At 36.1% G+C, this 23849-nt stretch overlaps 1 protein-coding gene across 1 annotated transcript; it reads right to left on the bottom strand.

Moving 5' to 3' along the window:
* Positions 1 to 77: 77 nt before the first annotated feature.
* LOC101746908 (probable 4-coumarate--CoA ligase 1) lies at positions 78 to 22194 on the bottom strand. Its single transcript, XM_012692189.4, has 9 exons — positions 21881 to 22194; positions 20962 to 21165; positions 15674 to 15884; positions 14431 to 14787; positions 12057 to 12242; positions 9319 to 9437; positions 4703 to 4867; positions 3479 to 3649; positions 78 to 3032 (listed from the first exon to the last, which is right to left on the bottom strand). Exons 2-9 carry the CDS (start codon positions 21157 to 21159, stop codon positions 2742 to 2744), a joined length of 1698 nt encoding a protein of 565 aa, XP_012547643.2. The 5' UTR covers positions 21160 to 21165; positions 21881 to 22194; the 3' UTR covers positions 78 to 2741.
* Positions 22195 to 23849: the final 1655 nt, after the last annotated feature.

Here is a 23849-nt window from a genome sequence, read left to right as displayed (position 1 = left end):
TGAAGATGAAAAAATAAAATATCACTCCACGAACTTCATACATAGCACAGGAAAAGGTCAATGTAAATAAAAAACAATTGTTATGTATTCTTTTAATATTTATAAAACTTAAAAAAAAAACTTAACAATATTGGTCCCAACAGTTATATAATGCAATCAGTTTCATTCATAAAACCTGTTAATAAACCGATTTTCTTATAATTTTATCAGACTAGTTATAATATTGCAAATGATTTAAGTAACAAGGCACATGGTTTATTACACATATACACAGACAGCAGCGAGTGATTTTTTCATACTGGCAGCTCCGATTTTCAAGTTTTTAAGATTTTTATGCGGGCAACACTAAATGGGATTGACATGAGCCATACCACGCGACTCTATGTCAATCCTATGCATTTATTTAGTTCTGTACAACCGTTAAATCCAGTACTGTTGTCTGATCTCTCTGGTAAGCTATATATCGATATTCGGATAATCGGAATTTATATATCGAGGGGTGAAAGATAATTTGGTAATGAGGTAAGATAATTTTGGTATTAGTATGTGTAGTATGTGTGGTAGTAGTATAGTACATATAAGTCATATATTTTGTAATAATAGAGGAGTATTAAACCGACACTCGTGTAGGAGGCTTAAACGACGAAAGGGAAGAACTTCCACCGAGCGGGTGATGTTTGCTCGGTAGACCGACGGCCCGAATGTTGTTGTTCGGAACTTGTATATATGCAAGCTTATCTTGAAAATGTCGTAAGCGAGATTCAGGCATCTGTCTTATCTTGCGTTGTATGATGGCTACCCGCCACACTCGGACAAGAGAGTTGTTTTCATTCGAACAAGAGACTCCCTTCATGTTGGTTTAATACTAATTTTCTTATTACAAATTACATGACTTATATATACTACACTATAAGTGTCAAGAACTCTGTTATACGGATTCCTCTTTCTTCTAAAAGGAAGAGATCTTTTTTAAAAAGATTTTAATAATGAAATAGACATATAAAGATTTACGACGACAATGACAGCAACCGTGCTGTGTGGAATTAGGAATAGGACTGACTGGATAGGGAGGGGATTGTTCTCTAATAAAGGATCATAAGTGCTGATGCTATTCGGGAAAAATGATGATGGAAGCAAAGCTAGGAACCAGAGGGTATCATAATAATTCGATGTTTTTAATTTAACTTCAATTAAGTTTACCCCATTCAAAGAGCTGAGCAAGTTTTTGTGGTTACGTTATCTTTTCCAAAATTTAACCTTTAAATGGCTCTCATGTAGTAAAGGTGCAAAGATGTCGCTTAAACTAACTAGGCTTTCACCCCACGACATGTTGATTAAACACGAGCTTTTTCTATTACTTAAAAAAACAATTTTTCCATCGAGTTTTTTATTTTTTTATTTTATCGTGTCAGGACTCACTAAAATTACCATCAATCGGCCTTCGATTACGCAAAATATTTTCAATACACCCTGTGACCGAATAGCTTCCCGCATTCATTGACTATAATAATTCGATATTATAAAAACAAGTCAAAACATTTCTTTTGTTTCATGTCTTTGCACTAGCTTTGGTGTTACCAATAATAAAAAAAAAATTGAACAAAATAGTTTTATTTAATTCAAAAGAAAAGATTGCGCTTTTTTTCAACAGATTTCTTTCTTTTTTGTTCGTTTAACATCTATTGATGAGTGGCAGTTTTCATAAAATAAAAAAAAAGGCAAAAGAAATATTATTCATTAATAAAACGAATCTAAATATGCATATAGTGGTTTCAGTGATTTTGACCGAATTCCAACCAGTGGATGAACGCTAGTAATAGTTAGAATAAATCAAATGTAAAATATCAGTTTAATATCATGGAAAAACATTTCAATATAATCTGCAAATTTGTAATTTTTTTTTTGTTGATTACAAAGTCCTTACCCTATCTAGGGGTGTAAGGCTCCCCTCGATATGTGTGTTTGTAAAAAAATATCAATATAAAAATATGTTACATTGAGTATTACATACGCAATTTAACACAATATTCAGCCGACAAAAAAATCATATAAAAATATATTTAATACCAAATACTTAACATTGACTTAAGACCATAGTAATCATAATGGCGTAAAAAAATTAACCAATTTATACATATAACTCTGAAACACAATTATTAATCTTATGATAACTTTTAAAAACTATAATTATGTATATAAAATGATTATTATTAACATCTTATTAATAATATTATGTCATAGAGTTTCACATATCGTCCTTTCGCATTAAAAGTGTACAATTTCCAAAAATATTCGAAATTGAGTTAATATGCAGAATCATTTGGTATCGCCAGTATTTTTTTCATAAATACTGTCAAAAGAGCATAGTTTAGTTTTAGTTTTTTTTTTAGTTTACCTATCTTTTACTACTATTAACAAATTTAATACATAATTTTATCTTACTTTAAAAGACAGATAAATAAGGTAACTTGTAAAAAAAAAAAGTATTGCAAAGATGATTAATATTAAAAATATCACATGTTAAACCTTTAAAACACTCTCCTGTAAAATTAGTAAGTTTTGAGATTATACAGTTTTAATGCGAGAAGACGATAATAATATGTCTTCAGCTATGGAAACTGAAAACTTTGTGAACTTCTTTTTCTCTATTTAAAGACCTAAAGCTTATTATAATACAAAGGAAGACAAGGCAGACAGTCATAAGGGAGTTTTTGTTGAGCACGCGGGAACCCAGCAAGATCCTAACAATATTTTTCTTTCAGCTGCTTCCTTAGGATCTTACCTGCCGAATTCTTGGGTATTTCTTCCACGAACTGGACTTCCTTGATCTTCTTGAAGACGGCCACTTTACTGTTGACGTACTCTAACAACTCATCAGCGTCGAGGGTCTGACCCTGTTGAGGGACTATAAAGGCCTTCGGTACTTCCCCTGTTACGGGGTCCGGTATGCCCAGGACCGCGCAGTCTAGAACCTTGGAGTGCGTTCTGATGACGGTCTCCAATTCAGCAGGCGGTACTTGGAAACCTTTGACCTGTATAAAGTAATTATTAATTGAAGACATGAATGGATGAAGGGGTTAAATACCATTTTTAAGATTTATGAATTTTTAGGTGTCATGTGCCTTAATAGACCTTAAAACTCCTTATTTAAAGGCTATTTTTATAAATTGCATGTGATGAAGGAGTTATGTACGAAAAAAAGTACAAGCAACAAAAGTTTGTTGTCCGTTTTCTCAAAATGAACAAATTGTATCATAACGATATGCAATTAACTAATTTCATGAAAGCTTCAGGGTAGCTGCGTTATCTTTTTTTTTATTGCCCTTATAGGCAGATGAGCATACGGCCGACCTGATGGTGAGTGGTTACAGTCGCCCATGGACTTCAGCAATGCCAGGGGCAGAGCCAAGCCGCCGCCTGCCGTTGAGTACTCTCCACAAGCCTCGTTGTGTGACTTGTTAGACAAAATGATACATACCTTGATGAGTTCCTTCAGTCTATCCGTGACGTACAGATATTTGTTCTCGTCGTACTTCCCAATGTCTCCGGTTTTGTACCAGCCATCCTCCGTCATGACCTCCCTGGTGGACTTTTCGTCTAGATAATAACCGGACATCAGGTTTGGGCCGCGACACCAGATCTCGCCTTCCTGCGGATAAAAAAAAGCTACATTTTAGTAAATTGCAAGGTTCTAGAACATGCGCGCCACCTGTCCTACGTCTATGGTAGTGTTACGCCAATAACGCCATCTATCGTCGAATAGCAGAAACGAATATCAAAAGAACTAGTAAAATCGAGAACGCTCGAGAAGTGTAACGCCATCTACTATCAATTTTCGGAAACACATATCGAAACGACTGGTCTCGCCATGAATGTTCTCGATAATTGTAGATTTCGTGTCGACTATTAAAGCATTGCAGAGATGACACGAAGGCAGTTAGTAATCGGATCTACTTGAAGCGAAACAGCGAGCGGATCACTTGAAGCGAAGCGGAAGAAGTGAATTACGAATTGTAAATGGATCTAAGTGGGGAAGTTTTATTTATCCCGAACCTCAGCGCGTAACAGTACTATAACAAAAGCCTTCACTGGTATGCAAACGATGGCTTTACGAAGTTAATCAGATTAACCACAACTTCGATTACGAACAAATAAGGATACCATCTATAATCGTTATTTATACTAGGTTCAAAGTGACGATCAAAATTCGACCATAATTACTGATAGCTCAAGGTTTACATTTGATTTATGTATTTACTTTTGATATGGACAATTTGGAGAAGAATTTTGAAGCAGTTGCTCTTGAGTTCTCAGGTCTCCTCCGGAAGCGTTCGTGCAGCTGTTTACTGGTGGTAGGACCTCTTGTGAGTCCGCGCGGGTAGGTTCCACCACCCTGTCTATTTCTGCCGTGAAGCAGTAACGCGTTTCGGTTTGAAGGGTGGTGCAGCCGTTGTAACTATACTTGAGTCCTTAGAACTTATATCTCAAGGTGGATGGCGCATTGGCGTTGTAGATAACCACTTAACACCAGGTGGGCTGTGATATCGTCCATCCATCTAAGCTATAAAAAAAGGCTAATCCCACCCCTTCTGACAGAGCCTTTGCTCGCCGTCCTGGTGAAACTGGAAAGGCCTCCGCGCCTCCAGTAAGCCTTGAATAAATAAATAAAAAAGAATATTAACTATTGATGTGTGAGCCCTACCTGCCCCGCGCCCAATGCTTCCTGCGTGTTGACGTCAGCTACCTTGACCTCGCAGCTGCCTAGCACGTGTCCAACGGCCGCGTGGTTCGTGTCATCATTCCTACCGACAGTGACGGCTCCATTGGTCTCGGTCAGGCCGTAACCTTGCCGGAATATTATGTTTTTCTGGAAGTAAACAATATCGAGTGGTTGAAAGTCTATTTGGTTTGAGCGACATTTTTGCAAATTAACAGGAGAGGAGACATTTACAAATCTATACATATAAATAAAATTGAAGTGTCTTTTGAAATAACCGCTTTTTACTACATGTGTATGAATATATATACGGTACATAAAACCAAATAATATTTTTTACAATTTTTGTCTGTCTGTCTGTTTGTTTGTTCCGGCTAATCTCTGGAACGGCTGGACCGATTTTGACGAGACTTTCACTGACAGGTAGCTGATGATATAAGGAGTAAATTACTTACTTACTTTTTAAGACTAGCTTTGCCCCGCGGCGTCACCCGCGGTACGACAATAACCGCGGGTAGCATAGCTAGTACTAAATAAAATGCACCTTTAATTATTACAACGATAAATGACCTTTCACCTCTCGATAGACTAATTTGGCGATCGTAATAACGGGTCTCCGATACGACGTGTGTACTCGTCATAATACGATTGGTTGTGGTCGTGGTAGTGGTGTGTTTGTTTGGTGGTGGTATATTCAGCGAAACACTGCTCTGGCTAGGGCTAGTGTTAGCTAGTTCTCTCAGGTTGAGCCAGTGAGCTCACCTACCCGTCCGGACGTAGCTGGAATACTGGAATAGCCTCTTAGGCTACCAGGGAATAGGTAGGGAAAAGAAAAAAATAACATTTCAAGAGTTTTCTGTAGCGGGAAGCGCCATAGTGCCAACATAACAACAACAAAAAACCTAAATGACGTGAGGACGCTTATCTAACACGATGAGGTCATTAAAACTACACCACGTGTAAAAAATAAACATTATTTGATAATGTCATTCAATTTACTGCATACAATCGATTATGCGGCGAATGATTAATATTAGAAATATGGTTTTGATATGGGTAAGCCCAAGAAAAACAATAAAACTTTAAATGACTTATTCGTAGATGCGGGTAGGTCGGAAAACAATTGCCACTTTATATCGGATCTCGATACATACTTTCCGCTAATGAAACTCTTTTTGATTTAAATAATTACTCTTGAAATTAATTACGGTGACACATTACACGACCTCCAGAGGCACAGAGATTGATGTGAACAGCCTACGATACGCATCTCAAAATGTTGTTATATATTATAAATAAATCATGTCGTTTCTCACAATACAAAAGTATTACAAAGTGTTTCGGAACAAAACAAAACTCACTATGATCATTGCATGTGCCAAGGGGTGGAGCCAAATGAGAAATAAATTTAAAATCGCCGTGGCCTGAAGGATAAGACGGCCGTTATCGACCGATAGGCATATGTCGATGTTCGAAACCCGCAGGCAAGTGCCGATTTTCCTGACAAAATACAAACGGATGACTTCCACGATGAAGCAATAGGATCTCTTAATCAAAATCAAAAAAGCAAATATTGTAATTCGCATAATTCCGACACGGGCAGCTACCAAAACCCCACTTGTTTCTACAGTGAAGAGATATAGATAGCGGTATGGTTTGAAGGGTGCACAACCGTTATACGATATAATTTAGACCTCATGCCTCAAAGTGGGCGGCGGAAAACACGTTACGTCTATCCATGAGCTCCGTTAACACTTAACACAAAACCTTGACCAACCGGCCGTGAGCTGTATGCTTAGTCCGAGTTTTCTAACGTTCTCGATAGCGTAAACGTTAACTCAATTTTGTATGGAGTTGTGGCGGTAGCCATCACAGAACTCAAGATATTTGACAGATACCTGAATCTTGCTTACGACATTTTCAAGATAAGCTCGCATATATACAAGTTCCGAACAACAACATTCTGACCGTCGGTCTACCGAGCAATATCAATATCGCTTGGTGGAAGATCTTCCCTTTGTCGTAAGCCCCAAAGAGTTAAAACGTTTACCTGCGTTTGCCGCTAGGGGCGCTGTTTCAACTGCATACAAATTTGAGTTAACATTTACGCTATAAAGAACGTTAGAAAACTCGCACTAAGCACACTGGTTCACCCGCCCATGTAAGGTGTGGCCAGTTTAAGAAAGATAAAGATAGTTTAAGATACCAAAAAAAAATCCTAACGTACCCCTTGCTCCCAAGGTCGATACTAGTTTTAATATAGTTCTCGCCTAAGCTAATAAAAATAAACATTATCATCAATCGACGAGCGATACAGAGCTACAAGTACAACAAGACTTTGGACCTTTCATAATTCGATAAGATATAATAAATTGTTATATTATCATCAATACGGGCGCAACGTTATTAAGATAAACTCAAGTGCGAGGGGTCGTCCTATCTGGACAGCGTGTCCGGATAATAACGTAATCGATGCCTACTATGATAAAAAGAAAACTTTGATCCCGAGAGTTTTTCATATTAATTGATTAATATAACGGACATTGTCGTGTCCAAATTTCATCGAACACTAACCCAACTCATTGGTTTTATGGCGATTCTTGGTGAGCATAGTAATTCCAGTAGGACCAGCCCTATTTTTTTTATTTATTTAATTTACTTCAGATTTTACATCCATATTACACGTCTTAATTACATTGCATTAACATTTCATTTATACTAAAATTAAATAAAAATAATAACTAATCTCGGACTAAAACAAAAACAATAATAATAATAATAAAAAACAAAAAATCAAATAATAATAATAATAAAACAAAAACTCTAAATTAACATGAAAACTACCTTAACCTAAAGGCTGGTTTGGATCCAGAGTGCTCAAAATGAGAGGGTGAGACGTTAGGGTTGACAAAAGCGGCTTATTCATTTTCTGTCATCTTGACAAACAGATAACATTTCATAAGTTTCAGTACAGGCCAATCAGTCAATTTCTTAGATGATACGTCCCAGGTCGGTCGATTGGGATAAATGATATCACAGTACACCTGCGACTTTTATAGCTTTATTATTGTACTGTTCTCTCGTATGCTAGTGAGCATGCACGGTTAACTATCATAATATTTTTTTTTATTGCTTAGACGAGCTCACAACCCACCTGGTGTTGAGCGGTTACTGGAGCCCATAGACATCTACAACGGTGGTGGTACATACCCGCGCGGACTCACAAGAGGTCCTACCACCAGTAATTGCGCAAATTATAATTTTGCGGATTTGATTTTTATTAAAACACGATGTTATTCCTTCACCGTGGAAGTCAATCGAGAACATTTGTTGAGTACGTATTTCATTAGAAAACCCGCCTGAGATTCGAACATTCTTATCCTTTAGGCTTAAACACTTATAAACTAAATAAGGGCTTCGACCTCATGTCCCAAGCCACACCAATGTAGTTATCACCATGAACTCCTGTAATCTCTTGACCACAGCCGTCTACATTTGAAGTAAAAAGATACAAAACATTATTCATTTTGTTTCTATTATTTCATTATCGTCTGCCAACTTAATTGCTCAATGATAAAAAGAAATCGTTACGTTCGTTTTGTTTTGTCTCCTCACGAAAATTAGCTTTAATTATAAACTTACTATCAACATTTTGAATTTTAATATCGTTTATAATACATTGAATGCATTGTATGTACGTTATAATCGAAATTATTAATTCAAGGTTTTCTTGTAAGCTTTAATTGTAAATGATAAGAGATAGAGTAAGACAGTAAGGGAATGGTGGCCAAAATTAAATCGTGGATGTGTCGGAAGACCTATGGCCCGATGGACCGATGACATAGTCAGGACGAAGGGGTGGAAAAAAGGGGAGACCTATACCCAGCAGTGGGTATTAAAGGGCTGAAGATTAAGGAAAAAAATATTGTTAGCTTATAAGAAAACGATGTCAGATGGCCCTCAAACGATAACACAGAAAAGTACAAAATTTGAAATTTCAGTCAGTGCATACTTCATACGATATTTTGACTGTACTATCCGTGCCCTTTAAGGGAAGGCTGTAAATTTCAACGTTACCATTTAGTTAACTAAGATTAGTTACAGTTAACTGTTTCCATAATGTTAGGCGTGTAAACAAAAATTGTCAACGACGCTGACGTCATCATTTTAACAACACCATGGATCTAGCCTATCCGTCATAGACAATCAAAAATCAAAGGACGCTGCCTTTGCTTTACATTGCCTGTTCACGAAATACAATACTTACAACAAATTGTTTTTTTAATGAATAACTTTATAGACAGTAAGTAATTCATTGCGGTTTCCACTTCGATAACTGAACCCAACTGAATATTTTCATTTTATTTTTATTCTTTTTTTTATTGCCCTTGTCGGCAGACGAGCATACGGCCCACGTGGTGGTGAGTGGTTACCGTCGCCCATGGCCTTCAGCAATGCCAGGGACAGAGCCAAGCCGCTGCCTACCGTTAAGTACTCCTCACCAGCCTCGTTTGAAGAAGGATATGTCATATTCGAAACTGTTTTGGAGAAATTCGGGTGATTTATCAACGTTTGACGGTAGTTGAATGATTAGAACTCACGTTCTTTTCCAATACAGCCGCAGCATCCGCGGCCGAGAGCGGAGCGGCTCCGCTGATCATGCCCTTGACGGCGGCCAGATGTTCAGGTTTAACCGCCGGATGCTTACCCAGGAATACCACTGCCGAAAATAAACATACTACAGTTCTCAGTTTACGTTTGATTTTGGAACAGATCTTAATTATAATCCAACGACTGTTGAATATGCGAATACTTCTCAATATTCCATTGAATGTAAATGATGATAGGGTATACTGTGAGGACGACGGAAGAAGTTACCGTCCTCTGAACATCGAAGCACTCACGTTTTAGTTAAGTTAATGCAAATAGGTTGCAAATCGGTAGGCAGCGGCTTGGCTCTGCCCATGGCATTGCTGAAGTCCAGGGGCGACGGTAACCACTCACCATCCATTCTGGTTAGAGGGATAAATTTAACAATCAAGCGTATTTTATACGGTAAATCATTTTAGTTTTCGTAGCTTAGTTTTTGTTTTAATTGCTTAGGTGTGTGGACGAGCTCACGGCCCATCTGGTGTTAAGTGGTTACTGGAGCCCATAGACATCTACAACGCAAATGCTGCCACCCACCTTGAAGTTGAGTTCTAAGGTCTCAGTATAGTTACAACGGCTGCCCCGCCCTTCAAACCGAAACGCATTACTACTTTACGGCAGAAATAGGCGGGGTGGTTGTACCTACCCGTGCGAACTCACAAGAGGTTTTACCATCAGTTGTTTAAGCCAGTATCGTTTGCTGTTTGAATGGCGGTAAAAGCGCTTTAGTAACGTGAGACTTAATCGATCAGCTCCTACTATTACAAAATCCCTCCTATTTAATACCAACATATCCCCTAATACCTAATTCGAGCCGGTATATTATGAAGGTTACGATAAACATACCAAACATCACGTACATTTCGCACTTACATTGTAGATTAAGCAACGTCGTTCACAATACGGCGTCTATGAACTCCGCAAACAACTTAGAATCATTATCGTGAACTGTTCTGGTGTAATAAAGCAACACTGCAGGCATTACAAGTCAAGTCACGTAATGAGAGACGTGCCCACGAATACCATTGGTAACACATAATAGCCATTGTTAACGAAAAATGATTGTGTTGAATCTGTTCGCCTAACTACCACCCTGCACCACTAAATGGCCCCCATAGACACAGCCCACTGAGTTTCTCACTGTATCTTCTCAGTGGATCGCGTTTCCGATTCGGTGGTAAATTCTGCGAAGCACTGTTCTCGCTAGGGCTAGTGTTAGCAACACTCCCGATTTGAACTCCGTGAGCTCACCTACACGTCAAGCAGTGATGGGCAAAAAGTAATCAGATTAATAATTACAAATTACAGTTACATTGTAATTGGTAATTGAGATACTTTGTAACAGGTTACTTAAGTAACTGATTACAGTGAGTACTTATTGTAATCAGTTATAAAGTAATTCCATTATAAGTTAATCTAATTACTTTAACTGTAACAGATTACTTATGTATTTGAAACAAATTACTTATAATTACTGATAATTGATCACATAATTATTCTGTTATGTTATGTTAGGAAACCTAACAAAAAATGTCCTACTAATAACTTTTTTGACAAACGCAAAAATGAAACACATTTAATATACTTTTTTTATAATCTTTTATCATTTAACGTTCTTTTTTTTAAATTAATCATTGGCAGATTAAATTAAACAACATTATTTTGCTGATTTATAATTTAAATTACTTTTTTTTTTTTATTGCCCTTGTAGGCAGACGAGCATACGGCCCACCTGATGGTGAGTGTTTACCGTCGCCCATGGACTTCAGCAATGCCAGGGGCAGAGCCAAGCCGCTGCCTACCGCACTTGACCTTACTTTTAATATCTCTTTTTTCAAACATTTCGACTGACAGACGGTTGGTTGGCTTTCGGACAATTAATCATAGTAGCGTACGAAAACAAAAAAAAGTCGAAAAGTAATAAGCAAAGTCGTCCCCCACTCCGCACACCTTCCTTTCTAGTTCACTATGAAGTGAGCCTTACCTATTTATTTTTATTGAAGTACATAAAACCTACCTATCTAAAAATCGATGTATCATATATATAAATATGTGTTTTTATTACAAGTGTTATATTCAAAGTAATTACGATTTACGATGTAATTGATTACTATGTAATTAGGTTAGATTGTAATTTAGTTATATTGCAATTAAATACATTGTATTCAATTAATTTCACATCCAAAGTAATTCTAATTACAATGTAATTGATTACTATATAATCAGATTACATTATAATTAAATTATTTTGTAGTTTAATTACTAATTAGATTACAAAAGTAACTAGTTACGCCCATCACTGACGTCAAGGAGAAGCTGAAATAGCCTCTTAAGACTATCAGTATAAGTAAGGAAAAAATAAAATGACGCAAGATATTTGACAGATGCCTGCCTTTCCCTTAGTTTGAAGGCTTAAACGGCAAAGAGATTATCTTCCACCGAGCGGGTGATGTTTGCTCGGTAGACCGACGGTCCGACTGTTGTTGTTCGGAACTTGTATATATGCAAGCTTATCTTGAAAATGTCGTAAGCGAGATTCAGGCATCTGTCAAATATCTTGCGTTGTATGATGGCTACCCGCCACAGTCCATAAGGTCATCTGTCTACAACGCTAATAATAAAAGCAAAGCTAGAACATACATTTTCTCAACAGTTTTAACTATGATAAATGCTGTGTAATTTATCTTACCCATCGGCGGAACAATGAAGAGCACTTCCGCCTTGTACTTCACGATGGTCTGCAGGAAAAGATCCGGTTTGAAATACGGCATCGTGACTAATTTCACGCCCTGCGCCATTTGGTTCATCATTAGGGAATTGAAACCGAATATGTGGAAAAACGGCAAGATCGCTGGCAACACTGACTGGTGTGTTGCTGCAAATAAAAAAGTTACGTCGCATGACTAACTTCCGTTTTCAATTTGAATTTATACAGTAAATAAATTCGCCTTAAAATACAACCACCTCTATCGTCGTCGAAGCGATCTATCTACAAATAGCACCTTTAGAATTATAAAGACCCAACTCGAAAAATGTGTTTTTTGGCAAACATCGATTAAACTTCGTAACGGAAGGGGACGGAGTGAAAGAGACCGATGGATAGCTTTGTCCCTTTACTTCTGGTCATCTGATTACTAAGAGTAGCTGAAAAGGGTCGTTCTAGGTCCGTTTTTTTAATTAAAGACGTAATCCGAAAAACTTCGAAATGGGACTCTATAATTCTGCGTGGTATAAAGTTGCGAAATACTTCACTACATGTGTTGAAAACTTTACCGAAAAGAACTTAATATTTCTAAGACGACAATACTAAAAACCATATTGTACATTTTTCATTGCAACATTTTTCATTGCACGCAATGTACAACATACAAAAAATGAAAATTAAAGTCGAAAAAATCTAAGCATTGACATTAAATTATGATCCTGCAAAAAAACAACTACATAAACTTTGCTTTGGTTTGTCTTAGGAATAATAATTTCTTACCGGGTGCTAAATACGTTAAAATGTTATACAACAAACATAAATTGGGTTCTAAAGACAAAGAACACTAAAGATTTATCTATTAGTGAACATATCTATTAGTGAATGTGGATGCAGTTACGGATGTCGCGTAAGATACAAATATTTCTACAAATTACAATTACAGTTCTACGACCGATTTAAATATATATATGTATATCTAAAGAAAATCTACAGATAATACTGAAAACTACACAAGTCTATACATAAAAGCGATTTTTGTAAAGAACATTATGCAGAGATTTATTCAAACGACTTGGACGCTACGTCATTATGTACCTTATTTAAAACATTTACGCCATTTTTAAATGTTACTTTGTTTGAAACCCAAACCATGAGTTTCTTGCCCACTCTTCTGTAGTGAAACTGCATTTTCTGTAAAGAGCTTATTTGAATAAAACTTTTTTCGATTTTAAAGCTCGTCAAGAATTATTAGTATACTTAAAATCGTCCCTATTGCCAATATAATTGTATAGAATTTTAACACAATTTCAAAAACAAATGAGCGAAGGCATTGAAAACGAAAAAACAAAGCCACTAATATGCATATTTATAATTGAAATTATAATATCAATTAGTATAATTAATTGAATCATTCAGTTTACTTGTTAAATGAATACAAAAACGATTTTTAATTTATTAAATGTTATTGTCAATTTATCTTTTATATTAATTAATTAATTTTATTAAAACAAATGAAAGACAATACGAATAATGCTTGTGTCTAGAATTATTTGCGTGAAAATTTTAAAATTTATTTTAATTTCGATTGTACGTATGTAAATTTATTTAAATAATAACGTGAAAATTCTTTAGTCGCATCACAATGTGTTATTATCTATAGGTTTGTTTCAAACATAAACTAGAAATAAAATATAAAACATAAAGTTCCGCTATTATTGTGTTTGAAAAAAAAAGAATGTGTATTTTAAGCCGCGCAGTCGCCATACGTTTGTTTTTTGTTTTTATTGCCCTTGTAGGCAGACGAGCATACGGCCCACCTGATGGTGAATGGTTACCGTCGCCCATGGACTTCAGCAATGCCAGGGGCAGAGCCAGGCCGCTGCCTACCGGATGTTTGTATGATGGACCAGCCATTACATAATTGAGATTACGACGGTGGACCTCATGACGCGAGACGAGTGGGTCTGCGTGGTCACCTTCTTCGAGCGAAGCTAGCGACCGTCACACTAGTCAAATTTGACGTTCAATTAAATGGAATTGCTGAAGTCCATGGGCGACGGTAGCCACTCACCATCAGTTAGGCCGCATGCTCGTCTACCTACAAGAGCAATAAAAAAAGTGCTTCGATGGAGATGAACACAACAATCCGATTAAAGATGTGGATCATGGGCGCCTAAAGATTACGATAAACCAAACTGCACTATAAAAAAATATTTTTATACAAACTCCTAAATGAATACATAGTATATCTAATCTCAACACTGCACCGTTAAACGTAGCATATTATATTTCAAAATCAGTCGAAACTTAACATTTTTAACCTATAAAAAGTTTTTAAGCACGTAAGCCAAAGACTTACCGGTGGTCTCTTCTATCACAACAATCTCCGGGTCTATTATCATTTGGTTCAAGGCGACAACGCCTCCGTGATCGAGAACCACGGCCTTGGGGAAGCCCGTGGTTCCACTGGAGAACGGCAGGATCGCGACGTCTTTGGGACCCCTCTGAACGGACTTCAAACAGTCAATGTCGACGTTGAAGTCTTCGGCTAGTTCGGCGAATTTTATCGCGCCCTCGGGCAGACCCTCGTTGTCGACTAGTATTATAGGCACGTTGACTTTCAACTCGTCCAGTGCCTGTTTTATGTTCGCGTACGATATTTTGGAACTGACGATAGCTTTACAATCGATCAACTCCAATTGTCGTTTTAATTCATCTACAAAAGAAAATTATGTTTAATATTTCAATTTTGACATGCTGTGTTGGTGTCGAGAACATTGTGAAAGAATCAGTCTTTTCTTTAATAAATAATATAGTTTAAAAAAACTAAAAAAAATACGCTTTTATAGAAAATCCAACTAAATAATAGAAAATAAATTTTAATAAATTTGAATTAATAATAATGTAAGAAAAAAATCTTTTATTGTAAAAAAAGTATGGGGTGCTTTTCAGGATATTATCAAAATAACCCTTCTACTCATATCTTTCATAAAATATTTATAACTACTGATATTTTCTATTTTTTAGTTGGATTTTTTATAAAAGCGTATTTTTTTAGTTTTTTAAACTATTACATATTTATTTTTCATTTTTTAGCAAAAAAAATTTTTTCCGTTATTTTTTTTAATATTGAAATGGCATCAGTCCGTAATAAGTATAATATACAAATATATAAATTTCGAGTTAATTCAACGTTTTGAGGGGGTCAAAATCATGTTCAAAGATTCCGTTACTAACATACATACGTCTGAAGCTAATAAAAGCGTATTAAAAAGGCCTTATGCGTTTCAATTTCGATGGCAACTGAAGCCGTTAATGGGATATGCAATAATGCGATGTCTATTCTCAATTTTACGAGAATAAAAAGTATTGTGTCGACAATTTTATTTCCTTCAAATATTACTTTGATTAATTCTTCTAAGATCTTATAGGTCATTTTAGAATCGCCCGTAACTAGGATGCCCATAATATCTGATTTAGTTAATCATAATTTTCTCGCAATTTTTTGTCGTTTACAATATACTATTTATTCGCGTACATTGCCTTTTATCGTTCACTAAGCCAGTCGTGAAGACACTAATATGCACGATTTTTTTACTTACGAGACGTGTAAACTGGGTTCATCATGCTGGCAACACAGCCAGCCTGCAATATGCCCAGCAATGTACAGGGATATTCTGGTAAATTCGGCAAGATAACCGCCACTTTGTCGTCATTCTTCAGTTTCAGTTTCGATCGTAAGGACGCTGCGAATGTTACCGACATCCTGTGCGTTTGGGCGTAAGTGTACCCGTGACCGGTCAGCGCGCATACCTGGGAAGAATCAAATGGGTCTCACAGCATTTCGTGTGTCAAGTCATAGTACTTGATTCAGTTTAATAAATATTTATCGCGAAATGAAGCAATGAGTTCTTTGTTCGTACTTAATCGGTAACTATAGCCCAATGACATAATATGAATGCCACCGCCTATTTTAAGATGTTAAATTAAAATCTATACATTTAGAATGACTCAAATTATTCAACCGAAAATTCACGATTGCTTGCTTATCATAATAGACAAGAAGGTATCAAAACATTCTATTATCATGATTTTATCATGTTAGTTTTTACTAGAGACGTGGGGACACCTTGAGAATTATCTTAGGACTACACTTTACACCATAATGGTTTTTTTTTTCGTATTTCCTTCCTTTCCATACAGTGTGGATAAGAAAAAACGTATCTACTAAGGGTACTTTCAAATGCTAGAATAATACATCCAACTAAGCTATGTAGCATTGTCTAGTAAATTCAATAAATTCTCACGTTACGAAACTGGGACGATTTTTTTTTTCTTGTTTGTAAGACTATATGTCTCTTACGATACATTCGAGTGTTATTATAGTTAAGAACTACGAGTCTACACACTTTTATATATTTAGCATAAATGGACAGATCAAAACATTTGCCTATTGTATATTGCCGAAGTTCACAAAACGCATGCTTGCCGAATACATAGACTAAACCGACTGACTTGTGTTGGCTCACAACGTAGGGTCATCAGTTCCGCAAAAATTTATGCGAATTTATAATTTTACTCTGGCGTGATTGCGAACAACAATAATCTTAGTACCAGTATTAGGTGATCCAAAGTTGGACCAAAGGTGAACCAAAGTTATCGACATTTTTTTTATTTATTGATTATACGGGTGGACGAGCTCACAGCCCACCTGGTGTTAAGTGGTTACTGGAGCCCATAGTTAAGTACGTATTTCATTGGAAAAATTGATACACGCCTGCGGGAGTAGAACAACGTTGCATCGCTAGATAGGAATGCACCGGACGTCTTATCCTTTAGGCCACGACGAACGATAAGCTGAAGTGACAATGGACTAGACATATTAGCCGTATAACCGATAACCGTTGGGGTAAACGTGTTCTTGGATGGATAACGCGAATTGGCAAACGTAGTACAGGACGCCCTCAGGCTCGGTGGAGTGACGATCTATGCAGGGTGGCCCGCAAAAGCTGGATGAGAGAAGCCAAGGATCGTGCTGAATGATCTTAGGATTTTCGAATTTGACGAGTCCTAAGCATAATTAAAACTGTCCGTTACCCCCCTCGACCGGGTATCCGTAAATGGATTCCCCAGCGTTAAAAAAAAAAGGCATAATTTAAACTACTTTTACGCTTTAATGACGCTTTTTTAGTTGTCAATGTTTTCTGTACTAACATCTGGAATCTTGCTATTGTGAAGACGAAAACCTTACGTTCCACTATTAGTTGGTTTTGTGTAAAAAATATTAATAATTAAAGGTCTAGATTTTTTTAAACAGAAGCCTTATTATTAAAATATATGAATTCAATCTTGAACAGTCTAATGTTAATTTAATTATTAAAATCTTAATGATATTCGATTTGATTACAGCAAACTTTTACAGTTTAACCTCATTCAAAACGCATTCAAAATTTATAAAAAAAATTAATAAAAGTCTACGTTTATCTGGACACAGTATGAATGAACTAGCAGCAATTTAATAGTTTGGTGATTTCAGGTTTCATCTTGATTACCCAGAAGAATCCCAATTTTTAGTAATCATAAGTATCCTGGTAGTTAATAATCATAAGTACTGAATAATAATTTAATTGGCAAAAACTAAAGGATTTTTTTTATAATTCATGTATGCACACAAAGTTTAGAAAAAAAGAGCAGTACAATTTCAAAACATTGTATTCGTCAGTAGCACGCGTGTCTTTAGTGAATTGTCTTATCTTCACTTAGCCTTATCGGCTTAAATAATGAAGCCTGAAGTACCGAAAATATTAGCCTGATAAAATTCACTTAAAAATGGACTGTTACTGATGGCTAAAAAATGTATTATTTTCCGTACCTAATCGTTGGTAGCATAAGGGGGGCTATTCCAACTTCGCGCGGACTGGTAGGTGAGTTCACGGGCTCAACCTGAGAGAATTGCTAACACTAGCCCTAGCATGAGCAGTGCTTCGCTGAATCTACTACCGGATCAGAATCGCGACTCACTAAGAAGATCCGGCGAGAAACTCAGTAGGTTGTGTCTATGGGCTAGTTAGCACGCCGAACTCTTCTGACTCTTCTGACGAGTTCGACGAGAACGGTGACCGGTGATTGAGGTACCTAAAAGCACCGAGAGTGGATCCTGGGGAACCGACAAGACATGTTTTGGGTGACGGCGGCTTTGCTTTGTCCCGTCGCCTGGGTCGGATATGTAAAAATGTAAATATTTAATTCCACTGTATTGTGCTGGTGTGCACAGTGGTCAAAGGCGGTGATAGAGGGAGCGCCTTTCTATTTGGTTGCCCAGCTGTGACCGGGATTAACTATCCCCATCACCCGAATACTAGTCCCACTCTTTCCTCTCATATAAACTACTAGGCTGCACTAAATGTATCGGGAATGGAATATTTCCACTGTTCCTGTCATATTAAAATCTTTTTAATTGAAAACTCCTTGGTTTTAAAAATCGAATACCATTTATTTATTTAAAAAAAGATTCTCGGTCTTGTCACGAGGTTTTGTCAAACTTGTTTAGTCGTTGAGAAAATGGAATTGACTCGAGAAAATTCAAGAGCGATGATTTATTATGACTTTCGAAGTGGTTTAACACAAAAACAGTGTGTTGACCGGATGATTTCTGCATTTGGTGATGAAGCCCCATCCAAAACCACAATTTATCGCTGGTTTGCTGAGTTTCAACGTGGACGTGTCAAGCTCAGTGATGATCCCCGTCAAGGTCGTCCAAAAACTGCAGTCACCCAAGAAAACGTTGATGCTGTGCGTAAGCTGATTGAGGAAGATCGACATGTGACATACCGCGAAATTCAGGCAACTTTAGACATTGGCATGAGTCAAATACAAATAATCTTGCATGAACAATTAGGTGTAAAAAAGTTGTTTTCCCGATGGATACCGCATTCGCTCTGTGAAGAGCAAAAAGCGGCTCGCGTTACTTGGTGCGTCAGAACTCTCGAAAGATTCCACGCAGGATCCTCAAATGCTGTATACAACATTGTATCAGGTGACGAATCCTGGATATACGCGTACGAACCCGAAACAAAAAACCAGTCACGAGTTTGGGTGTTAGAAAATGAGTTAAAGCCAACAAAAATTGTTCGTTCACGGAGTGTTGCAAAAAAAATGGTGGCCACGTTTGTCTCCAAAACCGGCCATGTTACGACTATTCCTCTTGAGGGACAAAGAACGGTTAATGCAGAATGGTATGCTAGCATTTGTTTGACACAGGTCGTTTCTGAACTCCATAAAGAGAACTGCAACCGCCGCATCATCCTCCATCACGACAATGCGAGTTCTCACACCGCGCACAGAACAAAAGAGTTTTTAGAGCAAGAAAACATAGAATTATTAGACCATCCGCCGTACAGCCCCGACCTAAGCCCTAATGATTTCTATAGTTTCCCTAAAATAAAGAATAAATTGCGTGGACAGAGATTTTCATCACCTGAAGAAGCTGTGGACGCCTACAAAACGGCCATTTTGGAGACCCCAACTTCCGAATGGAATGGTTGCTTCAATGATTGGTTCCATCGTATGGAAAAATGTGTCAAATTTCGCGGAGAATACTTCGAAAAGCAATAAATACATTTTTAAATAGTAATGTTGTGTCACTTCGTGAATTCCCGAAATTTTCAGTGCCGCCCTCTTAGTTTACACACATTTTACACTCTCTGCCAAATATCACTTTGCCCTCCTGCCTGCTTCGGTTGAGTTCTGTCTAATACATGATTAGATCGCGGGTTGTAGAGCGAAAGATATATTTTAAACGGTTCAGCTACCACCTCCAACTCAATGATTTTCTATTGAACCAACAAATTTATTGAAGTGCAAAGGCCTTCAAAAAAGAACTTGAACCAAAGTCCACTTTTTTTCTTCAATTAAAAAACAAGGCAGCAGTAATTAAAAACACAGCTCTTGCAGAATCAAAGTTATTTAACCACAGTAGTGTATTGCAGTAAGCAGAATGAAGAACCAATAAACTAATGTGTAAATTTTCTGTAGCAAAACGTCCCCTGGAGTTCCAAGCTAGACATTTTTTTTATTTTTTTTGCTTAGATGGATGGACGAGCTCACAGCCCACCTGGTGTTAAGTGGTTACTGGAGCCCATAGACATCTACAACGTAAATGCGCCACCCACCTTGAGATATAAGTTCTAACGTCTCAAGTTACAACGGCTGCCACACCCTTCCAACCAAAACGCATTACTGTTTCACGGCAGAAATAGGCAGGGTGCTGGTACCTACCCACGCGGACTCAGAAGAGGTCCTACCACCAGTAAGAAGACAGATTGTATACCAAGCTCTCTAGCTAGGCATTGAATTAACAGTCTATGGACATTGAATGCTAACACCCACCTTGAATCACCACGTTTAAGTCACAATTAAAATGTGTAAAAACTGTTACCAGCTTTTAAGCTGGAACAAACGACTAGTTGACAGCAGAAAAATGCAGAATCTTTAAATCTACCCACAAGGACCCACAATATTTTAACCCAGTTTTTTTTATTGTATCTGTATTCATTACAATATTTACTTATCCATCTAATTGAAGTTATGAAAACAACTCAAACAATTGCAACGATATACTTTTTAAAAGATTGCACCACAGAAATTAGTTTGGTAATTAACTGAAATAAAATGCTTTTTGTATAGCTTCTATTTGGTTATTAGTGTTTCCAAACCCATCTATTTTTAATAAAACTTGATAAATTTCTAAACAAAATATTAATTTTAACTCAAGATAATACACAAATACTTGGTATTTATGTCTTCAGGTTGATTTAAGATGAGCATGTAAATGTAGCAACGGAATGTGAATTAGTATTCCTTCATAATATAAGTATTGTTATATACTTACTGTAGCAGTCTTGTCGGGCCATCTATCCAAATTTTGCCAAACAAAATCATTGATAGTCATATTTGTCACAGGAATATCCTTGTAGACAGATGTCAGAATGTTTTTTTCTACTGTTTTTTGCCTTATACTTGATGTTGCAGTTGCATACTTGTGTGTCTTCAACAATTGTTGTGCAGTACGTCTCAATGTATTCGACATTTTGATCTACAAATAATATTCATATATTTGCAGGCTTTAGGTGAGGGGAGCTTAATGTTAATAGTCTGTCGGTTTGAGCCCTCAATCTTGTGTCTCAAGGTGAGCATTGTCATGCACATTGTGACGTTGACTGAGTTTGATAGTGTCATATCTTCAAGTGGGCAATGAACTCATATTATCTAATAAATAGTTTTAAATGCTATTGGTCAACTGTGTTGACACATCAAATCAATATTAGAATGTGTAATTTTTTTATTTCTTTATTAATAGTTATGATTGGACAATCTACTTCCTAAAGATACCGAAATTATTATTAATTACAAATTAAACAAAATCAAGTAAATTTACAGTTGCATTCTTAAACAATTTACTTGTGACATTTACAGACAAGGCTCACAGACTTTAAAAATTAGTAACTAATATACGTGAATGTAAATTTTAAAAACATTTAACTAAGCCGCTATGCAGGTTTTATTATTTAGAACACAAATAAATTAACATACAGTGTACAATGATAACGAATTATTACTTATTGTAAGAAAAATTATCAGCTAATTATGTAAATTAAATTGCATAAGGTAAATAAAGTTACAAAGGTTTTAATATAAAATTCACTGTCGTTATCGTATAGAAGTTCGTGCATAATGTATTGAAGATACATAATATTTATCGAAGAAATAAGACTATGCACGCTCTATTGTTAATGATTTAATCAACTTACCTTACGTCTCCGTTACACGACTGAGATAGAATAAAAACTTTAGTAAACAATGGTTTAACACTGTTAGTTCTGCCGCCGCTATTTATTAACAGATTCTTAAGTTCACAAATTTTTAATATAAATCTTAACGGTGCTTAATGTAGTAATAAGTGACACGCCTTTTTGTATATTTTTTTTAATTTTACGAAATAATGCGTTGAACTTTTGCGCCCTTGGACTTTGATATCAAACATCGAACTTTCACTTGTTTTGTTTTCAACTTGTAAGTGCCCTAAATGTATTATCTATGGTGCCTAGCATAGCTATGACCATAGAGTTACTATTCTAACTGGAGTGCTTACTTCGTTTGACATAAAAACTAAAAATATACTTTATCCCTATGGCTTAAAGTTTATTTTTAAATAGCAAAAGATGTAAGGAAAAACGGTCTGAAAAGAGAATGATTATTAAGTGGTGGTGTCCCTCTCGCACATTTTACAAACAAAAAGCAGTGTTGCTAGCTTAGAGGATTTTCCACAAAATCTCGTAATTTGGACCGCTGTCTTAGTTATCAAAAATGGCTTTTAGTGGTTAGTGGATTTTTTAGTAGCTTGGGCGTTGTTGAAAATTATCGAAAAGGTTAAAATCAATCTACTTTACAGCATTTTAAACATTTTATGACAATAATATATCTAAATACTTATTATTTAAGCGATGTGACTTAAACTTAACTAGAAAATGTTGCGACAATTTAGAATTTCCATCAACGTCAAAAATTAAATTGGTTCAAAAGAAACGTACAAAGTCATGGTGAAATTAGTTTCTGATGATGACAATTTATTAAAATAAATTATATAAGAAGTATTGATTATATGACATATTATATTGATTTTTAATAGAACATCATATATTAATAAAGCTCATTAACAAAAAAAAATATTGTTCTATATTAATAAAAACTCTGTTTAATGGAAAATTTAATGGTAGGTACGTAGATTTCTGATGGTTTTCATGTTGAATTTGATGGGAAGCCAGATTAATTGTTGGCATCACCGAAAAAAAGCTATGAATGGATTAAAAGAAAAATGGCGTCTATTTACGTTTGTAGTTCGAAGTTAAAAGGGCACTGATACAGCTTGTGGCTTGTTTTTTTTCGAAAATCGTGAAAGTTTCCGTGTAATTATGGTGAACACTTATATTGTAAGTGGTTTTAAGCGAGAATCCTCTCCAGTTTGTGGAATATCCTTCCATATGTCAGATTCATTGATAAATTTTTACTAGTGTGAGCATATATTTTTAAAATGTGAGATATTTTTTCTCATTATAATATTATATAATATAACCAATATTTTGTAAATAGAGATCAAGTACTATGTGTATTGCGTTATGTGTATTGACTTGTCATTTAAGAGTTATTTAATTGTCTACATATAACAAATAAATGAATTTCAGTTCATTTCATTTTATTACCCATTGTGTTTTATTTCTTAAAATATAACTAGTAGACTTAATATATACGTGTCATGAAAATAGCACAGAAGTAAAAATACAAGCAATTTTAAATCAATTGAAGATGTGAATGTAGGAAAAGAGCACCCGATACGCGCAGACCATGTGTGTTGTGTCTCACTCAGTGTGTCAAATATTAATTTGCACGGCCCACTTAGCCAGTACATTAAAGTAGGAATTGCGTAATTAAGTTCAACATAATATTTAAGTCGCGGTTGAGTATTCGGACGTTAAACATGAGTTTGAAGAAGTTTAAGTAATAGAACTGAGGTAATGATGTTTGTAACAAAACTCAGTGCTAGATTTTCGACATCGCAGCAATTTCCAAAAAAAAGCGTCGAAAAAAAGTCACCATGACGACGAAGCAATGTTTAAAATTGAATTTACATAAATAAACTGTTGCAAGCACGTGTTTTGTATTTACATAGGACTACACAGAATTACTTAAGGTAAATTCAAAACTGATGGATGCGTATAATTT

The sequence above is a fragment of the Bombyx mori genome, chromosome 18 (genome assembly GCF_030269925.1).
Source record: "Bombyx mori chromosome 18, ASM3026992v2".
Taxonomy (NCBI): domain Eukaryota; kingdom Metazoa; phylum Arthropoda; class Insecta; order Lepidoptera; family Bombycidae; genus Bombyx; species Bombyx mori.
Note: the sequence above shows the minus strand (reverse complement) of the source record. Positions and strands in the feature narration are given on the sequence as shown.